This window comes from Dufourea novaeangliae, unplaced genomic scaffold (genome assembly GCF_001272555.1).
Source record: "Dufourea novaeangliae isolate 0120121106 unplaced genomic scaffold, ASM127255v1 scaffold16, whole genome shotgun sequence".
In the NCBI taxonomy this organism is placed as follows: Eukaryota; Metazoa; Arthropoda; class Insecta; order Hymenoptera; family Halictidae; genus Dufourea; species Dufourea novaeangliae.
Genome location: NW_015373891.1, coordinates 4,497,501 through 4,516,756, shown reverse-complemented (window position 1 = coordinate 4,516,756; position 19,256 = coordinate 4,497,501). Strand labels below are relative to the sequence as shown.

The following is a 19,256-nucleotide window of genomic DNA, read 5'->3' as shown; positions in this document are numbered from 1 at the left end:
GAAAAAGAATTGAAGAAGTTTTATATACTTCACGATTGTATGGGTATAACTGTAACCGTAACACTAAAGTTGCCAGCGTTGATACACTAAATTAAATCTTCTAATCAATACATCCAAATTGATTGAAGTATATCAAATTTGTTCCTATTCCGTATGAAATAAGAATATGCTACACATACGTAAAATCGCAGTTCAGCTAAAAATAAATACTGTTTATTCCTACCTATTTCGATCTTTCGACAAATCATCAACTAAATCAATCATCCTCTCTCTGTAAGTACCTTAACCGTTCCTCCTTCTCCATTATTTCGATTCCCATTGTTGGAACAGCCAACCAGGCAATTATCCGAAGGCATCGATTTACAGAGTCTGTCTTCAGCGTACGAAGGATCACCGATCCGTGGATATCAGACATTTTTCGAACATGGTACGTGCTCGACGGTGTATCGATGCCATAGGTCACGTATCGAGAAGAAAAATATCCCCAAGAAAGAAGTTTCGAACGTTTGGATACTGGTTCTCCGTGGTCGCGTTAGTCGACCACGAAAACCACGAAAGCTTCGATCGAGCACGAAAGGCAGACACACAAGCTATTCCCGTGGATGCTGTTCTAATTGCTCTTTCCGAGTTATGTTTTCTTGCATTCGCCGCGACTTCCGGGCACCTTCATTGTTTGGGAACGGCGACGGTCTCGCCAGAATCGCAGCCAGCCGCGGATACACTAAACGTCCTATTTGCGGAAATTTCATACCTATATATATGTATAGTTGGACGGGGGTAAATACACCGACTTCCTTGGAAGCCGCCTCGAGTAGCCCTGTTAAGCGATCCCTTGTTAGCTACGAGCTGCCAAATGTACTCTCTCGCTTCTGGAGGAAAGCTGTGTGCAACAAGGCTGCAATTACCGGATTTGGACGAGGTTTACTTTCATTGGAGGGTGGGGGGGCTGCTGCGCATGTATGAGACATATTGTTCTTCGTTGAACGGTAATCGCCCGTTTTCGTGCTCGTACCGTTTGCTCTGCCACGGAGTGCAGGCACAAAAGTACTAATCCTTAATATTATTGACTCACTGACGACCGTTTTAAGCTTCTCGCGTAGGTATCGCCGTGGTTTAATAAAACACTTGAACAATTATTTCTAAATGTAATAACGTGAAATTTTGACCTAATAAAGTCAAATTATTATTTAAGGTGGTTGAAACAATTTTTTCCTTATTGTAAAAAATATTTTTCCTTATTGTAAGTTTGCACACTTTGATCTTAATTTTTAGTTTTATTTGATTGTTAACATACCATTTTCCCTCTGCCATCGTAATTTTCGTAAAAAAATGTATGACCACCTAATTGTTATGAAAATGTCATCTTTCGCTAAATAAGAAGTCATTAACTTCTCAGTATCAACAACAGTTCCATAAGGCTCGTGTTAACAAGAAATTTTTATAACATTTCTTTTTCAATAATTTTATCGTTGACCTTGCGATGTTTATATTGCAACGGAAAGTTGAAGCTTTTAAGAATGTTCTGTTAAATTTTCAACTAAATTTATAATTATTAAAATTTGCGTCAGCCATTTGAAATTCTTATTGCAATCCGTGTCACAGTGAGAAAACTTATCAAAATTGTGCATAGATTGTATTTATTACATACAATCGGCTATCTAATAACTCTTTCTTCGGGCATGAAACTTTTTCTAGGACAATCAAACAGTTGTCATTCAAAACCCTAAGTCGTTCCCCACCTGAACAACATTGACAATGTCCCTAGATTCCTTCCATCAACCCCAGTCGCGTTCTACTGTTCACGGACGATCGGTCAGACGTTCGCCATAACCAAGAATACACGAAAAACCTCATCGATGCCGGTCACGAGTGGAAGAATTTATATTTATCTCACGTATAATAACGATTCAACCCCAGAAACTCTCCTTCTACCATCCAGTTCGCAACAAAGGAAACCCAGTTTTCCCACCTAGCAGAAAAAAAAAAAGTTGCACCATCACGGCGGAATATAGGATTATTCTTACGTCTTTTGAAGACGAGGAACCGCGAAGGGGCGCGAACAAAAGTACAAATTTCTCAGAATCATCGAGGAAACAGCTTCCACGAAGAGGCATTTTCTCTTTCCTCCTCTTTCCATAGTCGTATCGTTTCCTGCTCGCGTTCGAAGCGTTTCCGCGGTTTCTGTCCGTGAGATACGAACCGGAAGAAAACGATCGTGCCGAGAAGGGAATCGCGACGAGGACATTGGTGATTTCTCCTCCCAGCGGGGAGAACCTTTCAGAGAAATTTCGTCCGGTACCCGTTCGGGGAACACGTAAAATTTCGAAGCTCGATATGGGGGCCGCGTATCGCGGGGGATGAAAATCGGAGGGAAGTGAGAGAAGAATGGCAGGTGTAGGTAAAAGTATTTTTGCCCAGACGTCGGTGTGTCTTTCTTTTTCAGGCGGGACCTAGAGCAGGAATTTTTATCGAGTACTTGAGAGAGCTGTTTATTACAGGGCCGCCGCCGGGTGAGAAATGGCGTGGCCGCTCCGAATGAGGTATAAAAGAAAAGTGGAGGATCGTATATAAAACGTCTCGCTGAGCGGACGAGGCCGAGTGGAAAAAGAGCTGATTCTTCTCGGGACAGGGAGGGAGGAAGGAGCTGGACGCGTATATTCCCGGGAATTCATGCAGAGTAAATTTAACACGTCGGTGGGGAGAAGGGGGGATTGGTTGCTTTTGGGAGTTCGCGGGGAGGTTTTTGGGGGAGTGGTTTACGGGTCTGTAGTTTGAATAAAAGCGGAATGGAGCTGCGCGGGTAATCATTTTCACGTTTGGCGGGTTTGCTGACGGACTTCTGAGCAGATGGAGTACTGGAATAGAATAAAATGAAATTTAAGTTTAAATGTGAGGTAGAAGGTAGGTCAGAGATTCGAGAACAGTTATAACTCGCGACTGGTATAGTGGATTGTTAACAGTGGACCTACAGTTGGCAAACATTAGTAGACTGCAGATGTTTATGTAAATACCGACTTTTGGGGAATAGTTTCTGAAGCCCTGGTACTGAATTTGACTTCATAAGGTAAACAAGTCTGTAATAATTAACTTCGATACAGTCATACTGAGATCACTTTTTCAGATCCTTTAAATAATTAATTTCCGTAAGTTTTATATATCGGTAAATTCTGTGTTCACAGATTGACTGCCACATGATGTAGTTCTTTTTCCTGCGATAGTTTTAGAGGTTATATGTCAGTTTAGATCGCATCGGATTATATTTAAAATTCTTGTTTATTTAACATGTTGACTGTCATAGTGAAAAAGGTCGTACGTGGTCAGACATAGTTTATTTCGTTTCTTTAGTCATAAATTGTCGAGAATAGTATATGCGTTTACTTAATAAGACCAGTTAGCCTTGCTTTAAATTATACTGCGATATTAACTGTACGTAAAAATTTTGTAAAGGTATTTAAATAATCCAGCCGCTTTACAATGTACGTGTCACCTATATTTCGGTGACGTACAGTCAAAACATTAAATAAGCTTTTGTTTAAGCATACATTCACTTCTATATCGCAATAGAAGTTGTAAAACATCTACGAGAATTGTTATAACATTTTAATCATCGTTATAACAGTGTATTTACCAGTCTTTGGTAATTCTAGTGTTAAAACGGACTCGTCGTCGCCATTATCCGTGAACAGGCGACGAGTGCAGGCTATACCCTCGTTCACAAGTACTAGAACACTATAGGTCTCTGTGAAATACAACGAAGGACAAAACTTTCGTCAGTCATTCGCATTCAGGAACAAGTGCACATTCGGCTGCATAAAGTGAAACAAATGCTCAAACGCCAGTGGGTTCTAACGAAGCTAAAGCGATCGCGGGGAGAATCTTCATTGAATATTTAAACGACCGTCTTCTCCCTTATCTTCCCCACCACTTCATCTCGAGGACGGAAGTTTTCCGTGTGAATCGAGCTGGGCGAACCGCGCGGTCTCCGAGTCGTTTCTCATACGTTTCTTCTTTTTCCCACCCTTTATTCCTCCACGTTCGTAAAAACAGCCCCGAGGAACGTGTCTCTGGGCTTCTCGTCCCAGAGGTTACGTACAAAGAAATTGCGTATAACTACTTGACACGGTACATTTTCTCGCGGTTGTAACTTATGAACGTTTCCATCGTGGAAAACGCGATATCTCGTAGGTCCTTTTCCCCGTATAGAAGAGGAATGAAACTTGTGTCGTTCGATGGAAAATAATTGGATTTACAATGAGACTCGATTTAAACGCTGGAGACATCGACCACAGTTACAGACGGCGACGATATTTTACCCCTCCCCTCCCCCCCGCCCGGTTCATCGGTTCTTGCCCGCGGGGCATGCTTCTGGTTTATATCGCGACCACCGGTCCCGAAGTCGTTTCTCATATATCTCCCGTTCCCGTTGGAAAACACCCCCTAGGGGCAGTCTGGCGTTTTTCTGACGCTCGGTAAATAGAACACGCCGCGGTGCACACGTAACTTTTGCTCGGGGTACGTACACTCGAGAAAAGTAACGGTTACGGTGAACTCTGATCGCTACTCGGCCTCTTAATCGCTTTGAGATTAGTGTCTCTGTCGATGATGTGTTTAAGCGGCCTGGTACTGAGTCGATACGGATGTATACACAGGGTGTAACAAAAATGGGAAACTCGAGAGGTGATTTGAAACAAGTTTTTACAAGCGAAAAGAACTAGATACTTCTGAGGAGACTATAATCTTAATTCAAAGTAATTCCTGGAATTTAGTATGTGAAACGTAATTCTACTATTCCAAATTTTCTTATGTGAATGAGAATTTACTGAACGATTATATGGAGAAATTACTTTATTGCTTCTTATCGAGGTTATAAAATCTTGAGTAAGAACCACATATGTATATACAATAGGATTAGCTTCTCCTTACAGTAAGTAGAAACAGCAAGTAATGACCAGACACATTATCCCAGTTCTATTCAGTGCCATGCGTACCCGCTAAATTTACAAAATCATTCCTTTTAAAAGTAGAATTATTATTTGCGAAATTATTATCCCTGACTTTCGATTTATCGTTCCTAGAAGAATTAAACCTATGTCGGTTGTACGGACCTATACAAAGTGTCTTCTATAAAACGCATATTGCTACAAGTTTGACGAATTTACCAAAAAGAATCCTGATTTCGACGTTCCAATTAAGTCCCCATAATTTCCACGAATCTTCCCCGTTGTAACAAAGCGTACGAAAAAGTTTCGAGAAACACGAGAATAAATTCTGCTACTTCAACGCCAGTCATCATCTTTACGAATAACCTCGGAAGTAAGATCGTAGAGCCTTTTTGCCTCGGTGCAGTCTAAACTCGACGTCACGCCGCCTCCACGTTTTCCCAAGATTGAAGAAATACCTCAGCGCGAGCATCTGCTCGACTAAAAACTTTCACTTTAAAAAAGTGTCCACGACCTCCCACGAATACGAAAGGAGTTACATATCCACGCTTATATTTCAGTGGGCGTGTCGCAGCGGCACTCTGGAAATTATTTATCATGCACTTTCGAACATGGGAGGACGACGCCTCTGGGACGTCCTCTTTCATTTTTCGAGAATATCGTGCTGTATGTCTTACACAGAGTAAAAAAATTGCTTCCTACGTTTCCTGTCCCATCAATCAACCACCCGGCTCTTGATTGAAAAATAAAAACTGGATGGAGAGAACGGTTCCTCTCTCGCTAGAACGATATTTAGGCCGTGTTCGTGCCGGGCTCCTTCGAGTCACGCTTCGCAATGGCACCTATATCATTCGAAGTATGCGCGTTTAAAACGCGAACGATTGTTCCTCGGGCTGATCGATGCGGCCCATAATTTTCTTTCGCATAGGTGCAACGTCGGCCCGGGGAATTCATGAATACTTCGACGGGAATACCCTGAATAGCGACGGGTAATTTTCATAAATAACTCGCGTTTGAATTTCCGTTTCGTAATCGTGCTCGTGTGCACGACGATTTTATCGTATTTTTAACGTACAATACATACGTATTTGGATACGTGGTTTTATTTAATGTCATGAAATGTAATTGACACCTATGACTAAACACTAAGGTTTGTCGATTAATGTAGGCTGTCTTGAGTGTTTCTCGATACAAAATACGTTTCGTAGGTCAAGGTTTCAATCCATATATCCGTATAAAAATAGACGTTTGTCATTTCTGTTACTGAATGTGAGTCATTTAAACCGATACCCTCGAACATCTTCGAAACCGTTGCTGATACCTTGATGATTCATTTTATAACCTATATAGATTAGATATTTTTCACTCCACTCGATCAGTAGATAGTATAAGACCCTAAAATCGTACACCCCTATTTTTAACACCCTGTATATTTCCAGGATATTTGAAAAGAGTTCGAAAACGACCGCTAATCCCATCGATTCGACATCCCCGCCGACAAGACCCGTGAAACTCGAAAACACGTTCCCTCCATTTCGTCGCTTTCAACGACACCGAGGCGTCGTCCAATTTCCAGGTGTTAGTCGGTACAACCTCGACCCACCATTTACAGAACTCCTGTAATTCATTAAGAAGGTTCTGCAAATACGTCTGTAACGAGTCCACACACGGTTTAAACTCGTTCGAGGTTCCCACCCGCTACTAAAAGGAATTCCTTTTCCATGGAACTCCAGAGAGAGAGAGAGAGACCACCTCTTCCACGTAATGGATACATAACATTTGGCTCCGACGAGACCATTCTCTCCGAGGCAGCTCCCTCGAATCTATCTTTCTCTAAAATTCCCGCCGAACTTCCGATATTTATGGCCGATCGATCCGGCGAGGGTTAAAAGGCGCGGTCGATTTATTATCACACCCCTCCCCCGTAACGAAGACTATCTAACGGGATGGGAGAACGGTCATTTCACGACGTGACCGACGAGGATGGACAGCTGGGGACGTTTTAATCCATTGTGTAATAGACAGTTCTACTGTAGAATATATATATAATAATATATTATATCGAACACTCTTGCTCCGACAACGTTGCGTACTTTTTATTTACTTTGCAATATTGCAAAAGTTTAGCTAGCTGAGTTCGAATTGAATTGAATGTAACTCCCAAATTCACCGCTCTTATAACGTAGAGGGCAGCAGAAAATCATTTTCTGCACTATCGGTATTTCAGAATAGGTGACACGAAGTCCCATAAGATCTAAGGTCTATTCTATATCTCATCTCTGGTACCACCCGTCGTTCGGGAAAACCCTCCGTGGGTAGGAACGTGTCTTTCTCTGTCGGTGCAAAAACCGTGCTAACCTAACCCCAGACCTAGCACCTCCCCTTGGCTGGCTCGGTTGTTCTTTCGCGCGAGGTAATTCGTGTCAATTACTTTCGAAGCGTTGAAGATTACCGGCTCGAAAGAAGGATGCTGAATTTCCGAGACAGCCACTTCTTTGTATCGCGTTCATTAGGAGGGTGCAATTTAACTTATTGGAAAACGGTTTACCAACGATTATTGCGACCACTTGGTCCACCGCTGCTGGATCTGATCTACGTTGTGTTTAACCTTTTAGACTGTCGACATTTTTCATAAAAAGGGTGGTTTTATCCGGCGAAAAATTTATGTATGTGTGATTATGATTTCGAGTTTTGTCAATGTTCCAGAAGGCGTACTCCTGGCAACCTAAAGATTAATGATTATTAACATTCCAGTAAAGTGATATTCACGTTTTACGGATACGAATGTTTACATCAATTCCTATTTTTAGGAGTTATTTTATAGAATCCAGGAGCAAAGCGAAATTTATTTCCACTGGTACACTAGAATTAAAATAGCACAAACGTTTCATTAGTCGAGTCATTTAAAGCATTAGTGGTGTAAGTTGATGAATATGCTTTTGAGATACTTAGAGGTCCAAAAAAAGTCTGGTAAAACTACCCCTGAATTGTTGCACTCATATGAGTACGTATATCCGGGTATACTGATTATACTGCCAAGTAGGGGTACTTAGGTCTCCACCTCCGATTACTTTGTCTTTCGGATATGTTTTAGAGAACCAAAAAATAACAAATCCGGTTTTTTTTATGTTAGCCTGTTCTCATATTTAAGGGGTGAAACCATGCCTCAAAGTACATAAGAAGAGGTACGATAGTTCCTATTATTACTTCAAAAAATATTATAAATTGAATAAAAGTTGATATAAATTTAATTTGCGTCAGCAATTATTTATTTTCTCGAGGGAACTCGTACGACATCTTTAAGTGATTTCTAGAATCGTTAGTTGCGCGAGAATTGACGTGTATCCAATCGTTAATGAATATTGTTGGAGGATTGTGTATGGTGTACGTTGGATGTCTAGGTTGAAAGAACAAGTTATCGTTATTTCTTGTACTCACCTTGCCAAAATTCGAGAGACCACCGATGCGAGCCACTTGACCGGGTTCATCCACTGTGCTGCATTCTGCCCTAACGAACCAATAGGTCAGTAACTCAATGGCAACAATCCTCAGTGTTACCGTCCTACAATGCCCTTTAATCATAGAGTTCCATGTTCGCAATACTAAGCAACGCGGATGGAATTGTTCCCTGGATCGTCGTGTATGTACAAACGCCTTGATTTGAAACATTAATTCCTTGGAATGTGGTAATCAAAGGCGTGCCAGATCGTCGGTTGCAAACTGTTAACAAATACCGTACAAATTGTCGGTTCTAAATTTTTTCAAGCTTTTTTTTATGCGGAGCATTGGTGTTCTCGAATTCATATAACGTCAGTCTTGGATATGTCGATCGAGAGAAGAGTTTCGATATTGTCTCGAGATACAATAATAAAGTTCAGACGAAGAATATGATCAAATTGTGGGTCTAATATTTTTTGTAGACTTTTGTGCTTAAATACCATAAGCAGAAAACATGATAAGCCATATTCTTTATTTTTAACAGAACAATTTTTAAATTCAAAACGCATGTGTTATTTTCCTGTTCTTCTATTTTTGAAAGGCTATTTATATCTTCGGACCTGACAGTTTAGGACGGATGTACTCCCTTTTAGGTACTAGTTGACATAAAAATCGAAAAATCTACAGAAATGGACTTATCATGTTTTCCCTATGTGGTCTTCGTTTGTAAAATACGTTCGGATCCGTATACTGTCAGGATTGGATGTATGTTACAGACCACAGAATCGATATTGTCTCAAGATAAGATAAAAACTTTCCAACAAAGAATATGATTAAATTTCGGTGTACAGACATATATGACGTTCACTTTCGTGACATAATGTTCATACTCAATTTAATAAAAATACTAACAAAAATATAACACTTTTTGTATCTGCTATTGCAGTATATAAATAATTCAAAATTATATCTGTAGAAACATGGTATTGTCATTATTATTCTGAAAATCATAAAACTTTCTTTGTTGATTTTGAGACATAGAATATTCTCCTAAATTTTGAAATATCGAATAAAGCAGAGTATAACTCAACATGTAACAATGGACTGTTACAATGTCAACGAACCATTGTCCGTACAAGTTCTAAGGCAACATTACAACAAGCAACGAAGCCATACAAGTCACTCCGAATTATTTAAGCCGCAGTGGCGGAATTAAGAGCGAGTACTCTATGTCCAGACCATCTCGACGTGACTCCGGAATAAACGAAAATTACTGACATACTACCGTATCGAGTCGACATACGGACGAGCAGGTGCATGTAAACTAAATAAACTCAAGCTGAAACAGTGAATGGAACTTTAACGTGCCATACTCAAATACAATACACCGAAATTCTCGATGTTCCATCTGTGACCATCTCTCTGTAAGCCGAGCCAATCGACGCACAATGGGATGCAATATGACATGACCGATTTTGTCTGGTACTGACAGGGCTTTGAAGATTAATTATTAAAAATGACGTGTCACCGGGTCGGTTACCGTTATCTTGACGAATCAACCGGCAACGATAGCGTCACCGGCGCCGATTCGGCGAGCGTTACTCTGCTTTGATAGGATTAGAGCGAGAGACACGAAGTACAAACGGGGTTTCGAGGAGTCCGAGCAATTCCAGGGTGATAATAGTCCGTATTAGCGCGATACGCTCTAAGCTGGCAAACAGAACGATGATACGTCGCCTAGCAGCCCCGACACGCGCGATGATCGATTGTCTAGCTTAGTGGTTGGTAATCAACCGGCTCAAACCTTTCTCGTGTACTTTCTTCTAATATTGGAATATAATGCCATAAATTGCAATGTAATCTGTTGCAGTTTGATGCATTGCAACTGTAAGAACTGTTTTATCGTTGAGGCTTTTCGGGTGTAAACCACGTCCTTGTGCAATTAATTCCCAGGGAAATTAATTCTGTAAGGGGAGGGCTTACATCCGAAAGCCTCAACAGTGAGAACTGTACGATGCCGGGTCGCGAAAGCTTGATATCTCTGAAATTGTTATTACGCATACAATAGTCTGTGGTTAGATGTGCCGAGTAATTGTTCTTGGTGCAATTGAGGTCTTTGGATTTATTTCGCGTAAACTTACAGGTGTGACTAGACTGACTAGTGATGGGTCTGCAAACTGTTTCAACCTATTTAAGCTGATTTTTTTTTTGACGTTTTAACCTATGAAGACACGGAAGTGTCCCTGAGTAATTGTTCTTGGTGCAATTGAGGTCTTTGGATTTATTTCGCGTAAACTTACAGGTGTGACAAGATTGACTAGTGATGGGTCTACAAACTGTTTAAACCTATTTAAGCTGAGTTTTAACCTATGAAGACACGGAAGTGTCCTCCTCCGATTTTGATGGAACTTCGTATGTCTGTTAAGCAGTAAAAAATAAGGGATACGTATTTTTTTTTATCGACTCAGACGCGATTTTAAGGGGTGAAACGACCCTTCGAAGTTACGACCCGAAACTACTATCTCGAAAACCAGAGAAGATACATGAAAACTTAAAATGGACGAGGTTTGCGGTTTTGTATGTAGAATAATATAGTGCTAACAAATTGTCCAATGTATAATTTGTTTATAACAAAAAAATTTCGGATCGAAACTTCGAGGGGTGGTTTCACCCCTTAAAATCTCGTCTCAGTCGATAAAAAAAATATCTATTCTTTATTTTTGACTGCTTAACAGATATAGGAAGTTTCAGCAAAATCCGAGGGGGACACTGCCGTGCCTTCCCTTGTTATATCAAACATGTTTGAAACAGTTTCTGTGAGAATCCAGCACTAATTTAGACGCAAAGTTGAACGAGCTCGACGAAATTCGACAAATTTAGACAGGTTAGGTGGTCGAGCTCTTTTATTGTCACGAAACCAATGGAACCGACGGTCGACGGTTCGGAATACGATCGAAACGCGCCTCCGCATAGATATTTATCAGCGTATCCGCGGAATCTATCGGAGTCGTAAAACCGCGCGGTCGGTCCCGGAAATACCGAAACGCAGATAATATTGTTACGGTTCCATTAATCCGACCGATGATTTATCGTTCGGCCGGCTACGCGATGCCGCGAATAAATATAAGGGACGTCCGGTATAAATTTCACGGTCGAAGATGGAATGGTCGATCATCGGTCGGGTTTCGACTTTAACTGCCCGTTGCTAAGACCGAATTACTAGTTCCGCTTTATTGCGAGCGTTACCGTTGTTTGTTGGAATCGGCGGCCAGGTTGTTTATGGCTGTGTATTCCGGACAGTTCAATCGGAATGTGTAATTGAATATGTAGACTGCGGATTTTATGCATTTGTGAAATATGGAATGGTCTGAACTTTTGTACACGAAAGTATTAAATAAAATGTCAAGAGTTTTCTGTTATGTTGGATGTAACTTCTGATAGCGTAAAGAAATTACTGTTGATTCGCGTGCTTGTAAACTGCTTGAAATAAATAAATATTTCCTTGAACATTCGTGGTCTAGTAATAAGATAATGTCTCTTTTGAAAACCGCGATTCCATCATCGACCTGGTGAAATAATATAAACAGCAAAACTTAGAAATATTGAAAATGGTAGTACTTTATTTATGAATTTACTTTTTATTATTTTCAGTAATATTTGGAATAAATTCATTTGGATCATTTATTGACATTATGTTAGACGATTTTTAAAAATTGATGAAACTATTAAATAACTTGGATTAGAAAGAAAAATTCTGTTAGCAATTACATAGACAGAAGACCACCTATGTTATCTGATACTCCGACAATTTGATTAAAATTCTTGCTAATAGCGGGTGGGATAGAGAGTATTGCAAAATATGCAAAAATATGTGGAAAATGTGGAATAAAATTTTTCGTGTATGCTTCGTTTTTTAGGTAACCAGATTCTTGACCTATACGTCTGTTCATTACATTCCGTTTCTACTTATTTCCAGCACGAATACATACATTTTAGATGAATTTTCTAAGGCAATTACTTCAAAAACGAAGCATCATACCAAATACTTTTATTCCATACTTTCGCCTTATTTTTTCATATAGAATGACCTGTCCGGTTGTACCATCCGTCCTACCCCACGCTGTATAATAGTAACAAGACTGCTCTCATCAGTTGAGATCTTCTACATTACAACTCAAAGAGTACCCTAAACGACTCTACAAAACTAAATTAGTCCACCATAAAAAACACTGATATTGCACCGAAATGTATTCTGCTCCTCAAGCGTCTTCATACTCTACAGTTTATAGACTGCATGTATCAAATGCACAGACATAAAAACTATTGAACGTGACGTTACATTTCAACGGTTGAGGATTGCTCTTTCATGATACCTCCCTCTATCCCTTTTAGAAATCACGATGGCATGCAATAACGAAAAAAAGACACGTATGAAAAGGGTACCTACAAGTTTCCTCCCGGTTGCAGTTTAAAACATACACCAGCCCGGTGTAACAAGTTCAATTTAACACCCCGTGCATCCAGCCATAAAATAAACTCGGACTATAATCCGCGGGGACGTGCGTCCATCGCGAGGGTCGCGTCAGCTTCGTTCCTCGACAGTTTTTTTTATTGTTCTCTCCGCCCTTTTCACCGCGTCAGTCAGTCACCTAGTTGCCCTCGGTGCTGCCTCGTAACAGGGAATTCGTCCCATTGTTTGTCCTAGAATAATATTTCTGTCGACGCCTTAGCACGCCACCGCCAGCTGGGTGGTCGTCGCGACTTTATGTAATTCCGTAGCTCTCTCGAACTTCAAACTCAAACAGTCGTGTCCTGACTGCACGAGTGCATTATCGGGGAAATTCTATCGTGGAAAATATCGTCAGTCATCCACCTCGGGTAACGTATATCTCGATACACCTGGAAAGATCCCCTGGGGAACGGGCTGGGGCAACAGAACGCGTGGAAACGACGAGTTTTCTAGGCGATTTCCTTAAAAACATTCCAGGCCCGTTCATCCCCCCAGACGCAACTTCACATTCTATATTCAAAAACGTCCGAAAAAGTTTTTGTGATATCGCGTGTTGTATGGCTTTGATGAAGTTTGAGTGAGCATGATCCGTCATCCTTGATTCGCGAGGATCTTTTCAAATTTGTCGAGCTACAGATTTCTCTGGGCTTAAAGAAGCTGCTACACCCACGAGCAAACTTGGTTTGTGCTAGAGGAAAAAGCGACGTAGGTGAAGGGCCTCCTTCAGGTGCGTGTCCACTTGTTGCGTATCCTCGTGTCGTATCGCCGTTGTGTATCAATGTGGACAGGCAAGCGTTGCATCGTTTCGTATGAAAATGTATCGTGTGGTGATACGCAACAAATGGATACACAACAAATTGTTACGCAACAAATAGACACGCACCTTACCGCTTGGTAAATTGATTTCAAGAACTGAAATAAATGTTAAACCGAATGTTAATTTGTCCTTCTCCGTAACTTCTACGATCAAGTAGTAAGAAACCCTTACCCTACGTTCCTTTTTCCCATGGCGGAAGCAGAGTTTGCTCGTGAGGGTATATTGCGTCTCGAATGTAGGTATTTCCTATACGGAACCTTGGAACTTGTTAACAATTTAGAAGTCGAGAGCAACTTTATGTCGAAGGTTCCATTCATGCGTATCGGGGAAATTCGAATATCTCAAGGAACGATAATTCGGCGATTCGAAAGTTTGATTTTTATTCGGTTGTTATACAGGTACACGGTTAGTCAACGGAGGCACGGAGTAGAAACGCTGCTCGCGAAAGTTTCGAGACCCCGTATCTCGCGCGCTGCTCTTTTATTACATCATTTGTAGTACATTTTTACTGTACGACGATAAAGCTGCAGCTCGTATTCAGAGTATGCAGTACACCGACTATCTGGCACGTCTCTATTTCACCGGTTTCAGTAACACCTTCGTTGTTTGTCTCTTTGTTATCTCCTGGTATTTTACACAAACAACGTGTAACGTTACATGAATATTTTCCGTGTTAAACTACAGAGACGAGAGACACAGCACGATTGACGCGTGTATAAAAACGCTACAACGAAGTAATATTTACGGAAGGTTCGTCTGATACGTGAATTTCACGACTCTAATTGCTATGTGAATCTCGTTGGCAAACACGGTGTTATAATTAGTTAATATCTCAATTGGCAAACTCACCAAGGCGTATTACACGTGTGCGTGAGGGTGAGATATCTGGCCCCCAACTCGTACAACATCCTCAGAACTGCCAGGCTCGCTCCGACTGCGTGGCCACCCTCGACCCCTATCAGGCTCGCTAATCTACCCTCCTTGTGCGCTCTCTCTATACCTGAAATCACACGAACATCACCCATGAACGGTCTTGATTATCGTTTTATCAAAGTTCTAATTTTAATACGTATAATTAGATATGTAACTATACCAAAGGGGGACCTACGTCCGTTTCCCCCTTTATACGCTATTGTTATGCATATTATGTGGTATAAGTAGCATTGTTGCGAGCACTTTATGTCAGTTGCTTTGATTACGGTTACGTTACACGGAGGATGAGGGATTCCGAGTGTAAGGAGTGTTATACGACGCTTGACTGGGCATTTGTAGCCTTTAAGAGACATCAGTAGGTGTAGCGGTTCCATCAAGGGACTATTAAGCGTCCTTTGAGGAGCCTTTCCAGGGAATCCCATGAGTCCTTGGTACAACTCTTCAAGCAGACCTAGAAGCTCCTAAATGTACCTTCCAAGGGATGTTAGAAGCCTTTGGCAAAGACTATCGCAAGACATCGGGGTCCTATAAAAAACTTTTCCAAAGGATTCCCTGGGTCCCAGAAAGTGCCCTCCAAAGGATATTATAGAAGTTTTTGGAAAAGCCATGTAATAGGATTGAGAAACTAAGAAATGTACCCAAGTGAGTTCTGAAGTCTCTCAGAAATTTTCAGGGTCCTTAGATGGGCTCAAAGATGCCTTTTTTTACAAGATTAGATAGAACTTTGAATGAGCCTTCCAAGAGACTTTTCACGCCTCGCAAGGTAATCTTCGAGGAATCCTAGGAGTCTGTGGACGAGTTTACCAAGGGAATTTAGAGGGCCCAAGAAGGGACCCCATAAGGTATTGCCAGAGTTGGGTAATCAGTAGACGTCGGAGAACGTGATCGAAGATGGCCAAGGGGATAGAAGTTGTCGAAAAGATAATAGGGTGGGGGTGAGGCGGGTGGAGCGTCTGACACGACGCGACGGTCGAAATTTGCTAAGAGAGTCGGGGTTCGCTGAAGATGGCCCGAGGATCCTTCGTCGAACTTTCGGACTGGGTGGTTCCCCGCATTTTCAACATTCTAGAGATCCTTCGAGCCCAAAGGGTTAACTGAGAACGGCACCTCTGCGATGCAAAACTTTATTATGGAGATTAAATGAATCTGTTTGAACACTCAATTAAAATTAATTTTGGAATAATTCATACACCATCAACTCTATTTACAGAGGATCTCTAGTAGCACGATAAAAAATTTCCGCCAAATTTGACTTAATATGTTCGAGAATGAAAATGGGAATATTTTGAAGTAATATATGAATATAAAGAATTGATCACTTCTTTTAAACATACATTTTAAATATGGGATATTGGAATATCGCAAGGTACTAGGTGTGCTTAAATAGCCCAAGGTACTGACGTAGGGTTAAAAGTTTGTAGTTAAACATTAACTAACTTAATTTCCGTGAACTCGAATCATACAATTCCCCGCAACCTTTCGCGTAAACGTTACAATCATCGATTCCGAACCGTTCCAAAAATTGGACCGATAAACTCGCAGAGTGCTACAGAGGTAAGCGATTAATTAAAGTTATCTGTCACCTTCGATCGACTCGGGTTTAATTAAATCATTTAAATTACCTATCGCCGTCGGCTCGCCCGGTGTTATCGCGTGGATCATTAATTACAAACCATAAACGGTGTGGCTTGATTAATCCGAACCCAGGGATAATGGGAACGTCGAGAGGCTTTCGAAGAACAGCTCGGCCACTCGGGAAATCCTCCTTGCGGCCCGGATATTTTGTCAGTATTTAGTCAGCGCGCCGCGAATTCGATTCCCATCCACCGTTTAATCGTTTTAATCGAGCCGGGGCCGTGTAAAGGCGGGCCATCCGCGTTCCATGAAATCGGATTCGCGGGCTCGGTGTCGTTCGGATTCGATTAAAACACCGCGTACAAATTGCGTTAGGTTCGGTGCTTCCGTAACACCGATGTAGAGGTCGGTCACGTGAGTGTGGGGGTGTGTATGGCTGCTCGTGTATATACATACAGGTATATATATATGTATAGGGTGTCAAGGAAATACGTGGTCAAACTTTGGTACCGTATTCTACTGTTCCTGAAAAAGTGTCATGTAACCATAGGCCCGAAAACTTTTCCATTCCAAGATATAGACACTTTTTAGCTTACATTGAAAATTTAAGGTGTACGATTTCAAGCACTGTTGTCATTTCGTTTGCTAGAAGCAAATAATATGCTACAGCAACGAATATTTACCTTGATGGCAGTGTGTTTCATCTTAAATCGGTATGTATTGTATCTAAACGGTTCGTAGTGAAGACAGTGCTATCAGTAGGGTTTATTTTAATATCAGAAGGGGTAGATACAGTAAATCCTCGATGAGTGTGCGAAGACTCTCCGGCACTGAACATTAAATATTTCAGAAACTAATAGCCATATGTTAAAACAAATATCATTGGTTGCAGAATTCCAAGCTCTAGCAATATGCTAAATCTCATCAAAAAGCCAGCGTTATACCTCGGGTTCTTTCCTTGTCGATGACGAGGAGCCTACCTAGAAAGGCTCGACGTCAATGCGAAGCATGTATTTTTGCAGAAGGAAATCATTTTCAATACATTTAAGTAACTCCATCGTCATCAGAAAATGTCTATATCTCGAAAAGGAAGAATTTTTGGACCTATGTTTATACGACAGTGTTTCATCCTTAGGAATAGTAGAATATGCTATCAAAGTTTGGTCACATGTTTCTTTGACACCCTTTATATACGTTTATCGAGGAACAGAGGGGACGCGTCGAAATGCCATTTGTCGCGGGGACTTGAACTTTTCCGCCTTTGACCGCTCGTGATCGAGCCGAACCCCCTCGAGTTCGCGTTAATGGAGGACCCACTCTGCGGCTACGCGAATTTACCGGTGGTCAGGATGTCGACCACGAACGGCAACCATGAAGCGCGTCGCCGCCCCGGACCTTCCTTCGATCTATTAAAACTTCACACTATCAAAATCCACTTGTAACTCGATTTCGATACACGGCGTAGGAATTCGATAATCGTTCGCGAATAAGGTTGGTTCCCAGATTCTTTGCGTGGATCTACTTAGCAATCTAGTGGATCACTTTACGGGGAATACAGTTGTATCCGAAGATGTGTGAATGACAGACCTTTTACGCGTTGATTCACAGCTCCAAAATGGAATTAACAAGGTACAGGAAAAAGGAGAAATGTATAAGTGTGGTGGAGGACAAGATTTCATTTGAATATAACTGAATTGATGCTGTAGGTGTTGATTCTTGAGTTTCGTCGAGTTTTTTTATAAACTAGGCGTGGGTGGACCGAATTTAGTAGGTGCTGTATTAGAACATTGATTGGTTTTTACTATTCCTGTATTTGGATGAGTACTTATAATCGAACAGGTACTTTTACAATTTCTAGGCTAATTTCGTCAGGTAGTAACAGGTTAATTATTCGTCCGTCTAATACAATAGTCTGGGAATTTCTCCTACAATCCAGCACAAATTAAGAAAATTCAATGTGGTCTTTTCCGTCAAATCAAAAATAACCGATTCACCATATCTTGCCCACCTGTAGTTAGACCACATCCTCTAGTTACCAAAGTTATCCTGTCTATTAACCAGTTACTAATAAATTACATACGCAATTCAGTCGATCGGAGTAATCCATTTGAGGAATTCCACCGTATGCAAAAATTCAGCCGTAATTTTCGCACGATAGTCACCGATTGTTGCGAAATAGCCAGCGGGGCGCGGTCTTCGATTCCGAAGACGCTTCCTCGTTCGTTCGTGCGCAAGCACCTAAAGTAAATCGAGCGTCTCCCACGGCACCGCCATTTGTCCCTGGCAACTTTAATTTCTCCGTCGGTGATCACGCTGTATTAACCCCCTAATGGAAGAACAACCGAAAAAGGAACGCCCGGCAGCTGGCTGCCCGCGCCCTGTCGATGAGCCACGATTTACTGCGCCCGTTGATTTATAACCGTACTCCGCCTACTACCAGTCGGTACCTTCGACAATGCCAGTGTGTGGGGATACGTGTGCGTGTATGTGTGTGTATTTCATACATCGGTGCCTCCATGGGCCGATTACCTGTTCCCGTAGACGCGGCCCAAGTCCCGAACGTTATCGTCCGATTCACGGTGCACACGGTCGTTCCGCCACGGTTTTCCATTTCTCGAGGAATTCCTGATCTTTTCGCATTCATGCCCGCTTCCTTTCTTCCGGTGAATTGCTCCCCGGAGGCGGTTCATTTCGTATCATGCGGGGTGTGGCGGTGGAATCGATAGCTTTACGCGGTCGTTCCGTGAGTAGCTTGAGTTTTCCATGAAATTTCGGGAAGCGGGGAAAGTTAATGTAACGACTTACTCGTAACCATCGGGCATCTACGAATATTCCGGTATTTTTTTGTGGGGCGTGACGGGGGAATGATTTACCACTTTAGTTCGCAAGTACATTGATTTTTCCGAATAGAAGGATCGAAATGGGAACGCGAGGTATAAGAGAGAGGATGGAGGGTTCGCGTGGCTATTCCTTGGAGATGCTGGTCAGGATGTGGTACTTTCTTGTGGGATAGTTTTACTTAGCTAAAATGTTGCTTCAAATC

The 19,256-nt window shown here is 41.6% G+C and overlaps 1 protein-coding gene across 1 annotated transcript in view; it reads right to left on the bottom strand.

The window, feature by feature from the left end:
* Positions 1–19,256, bottom strand: part of LOC107187839 (dipeptidase 1) — a 104,051-nt gene that overhangs the window by 40,885 nt on the left and 43,910 nt on the right. Inside the window, exons 3-5 of the mRNA XM_015576020.1 lie at positions 14,955–15,099; positions 14,555–14,705; positions 8,379–8,448 (exon numbers count right to left, since the gene is read on the bottom strand). Of these exons, the coding sequence (XP_015431506.1) occupies positions 8,379–8,448; positions 14,555–14,705; positions 14,955–15,099 (366 nt within the window). The remainder of the gene's footprint in view (positions 1–8,378; positions 8,449–14,554; positions 14,706–14,954; positions 15,100–19,256) is intronic.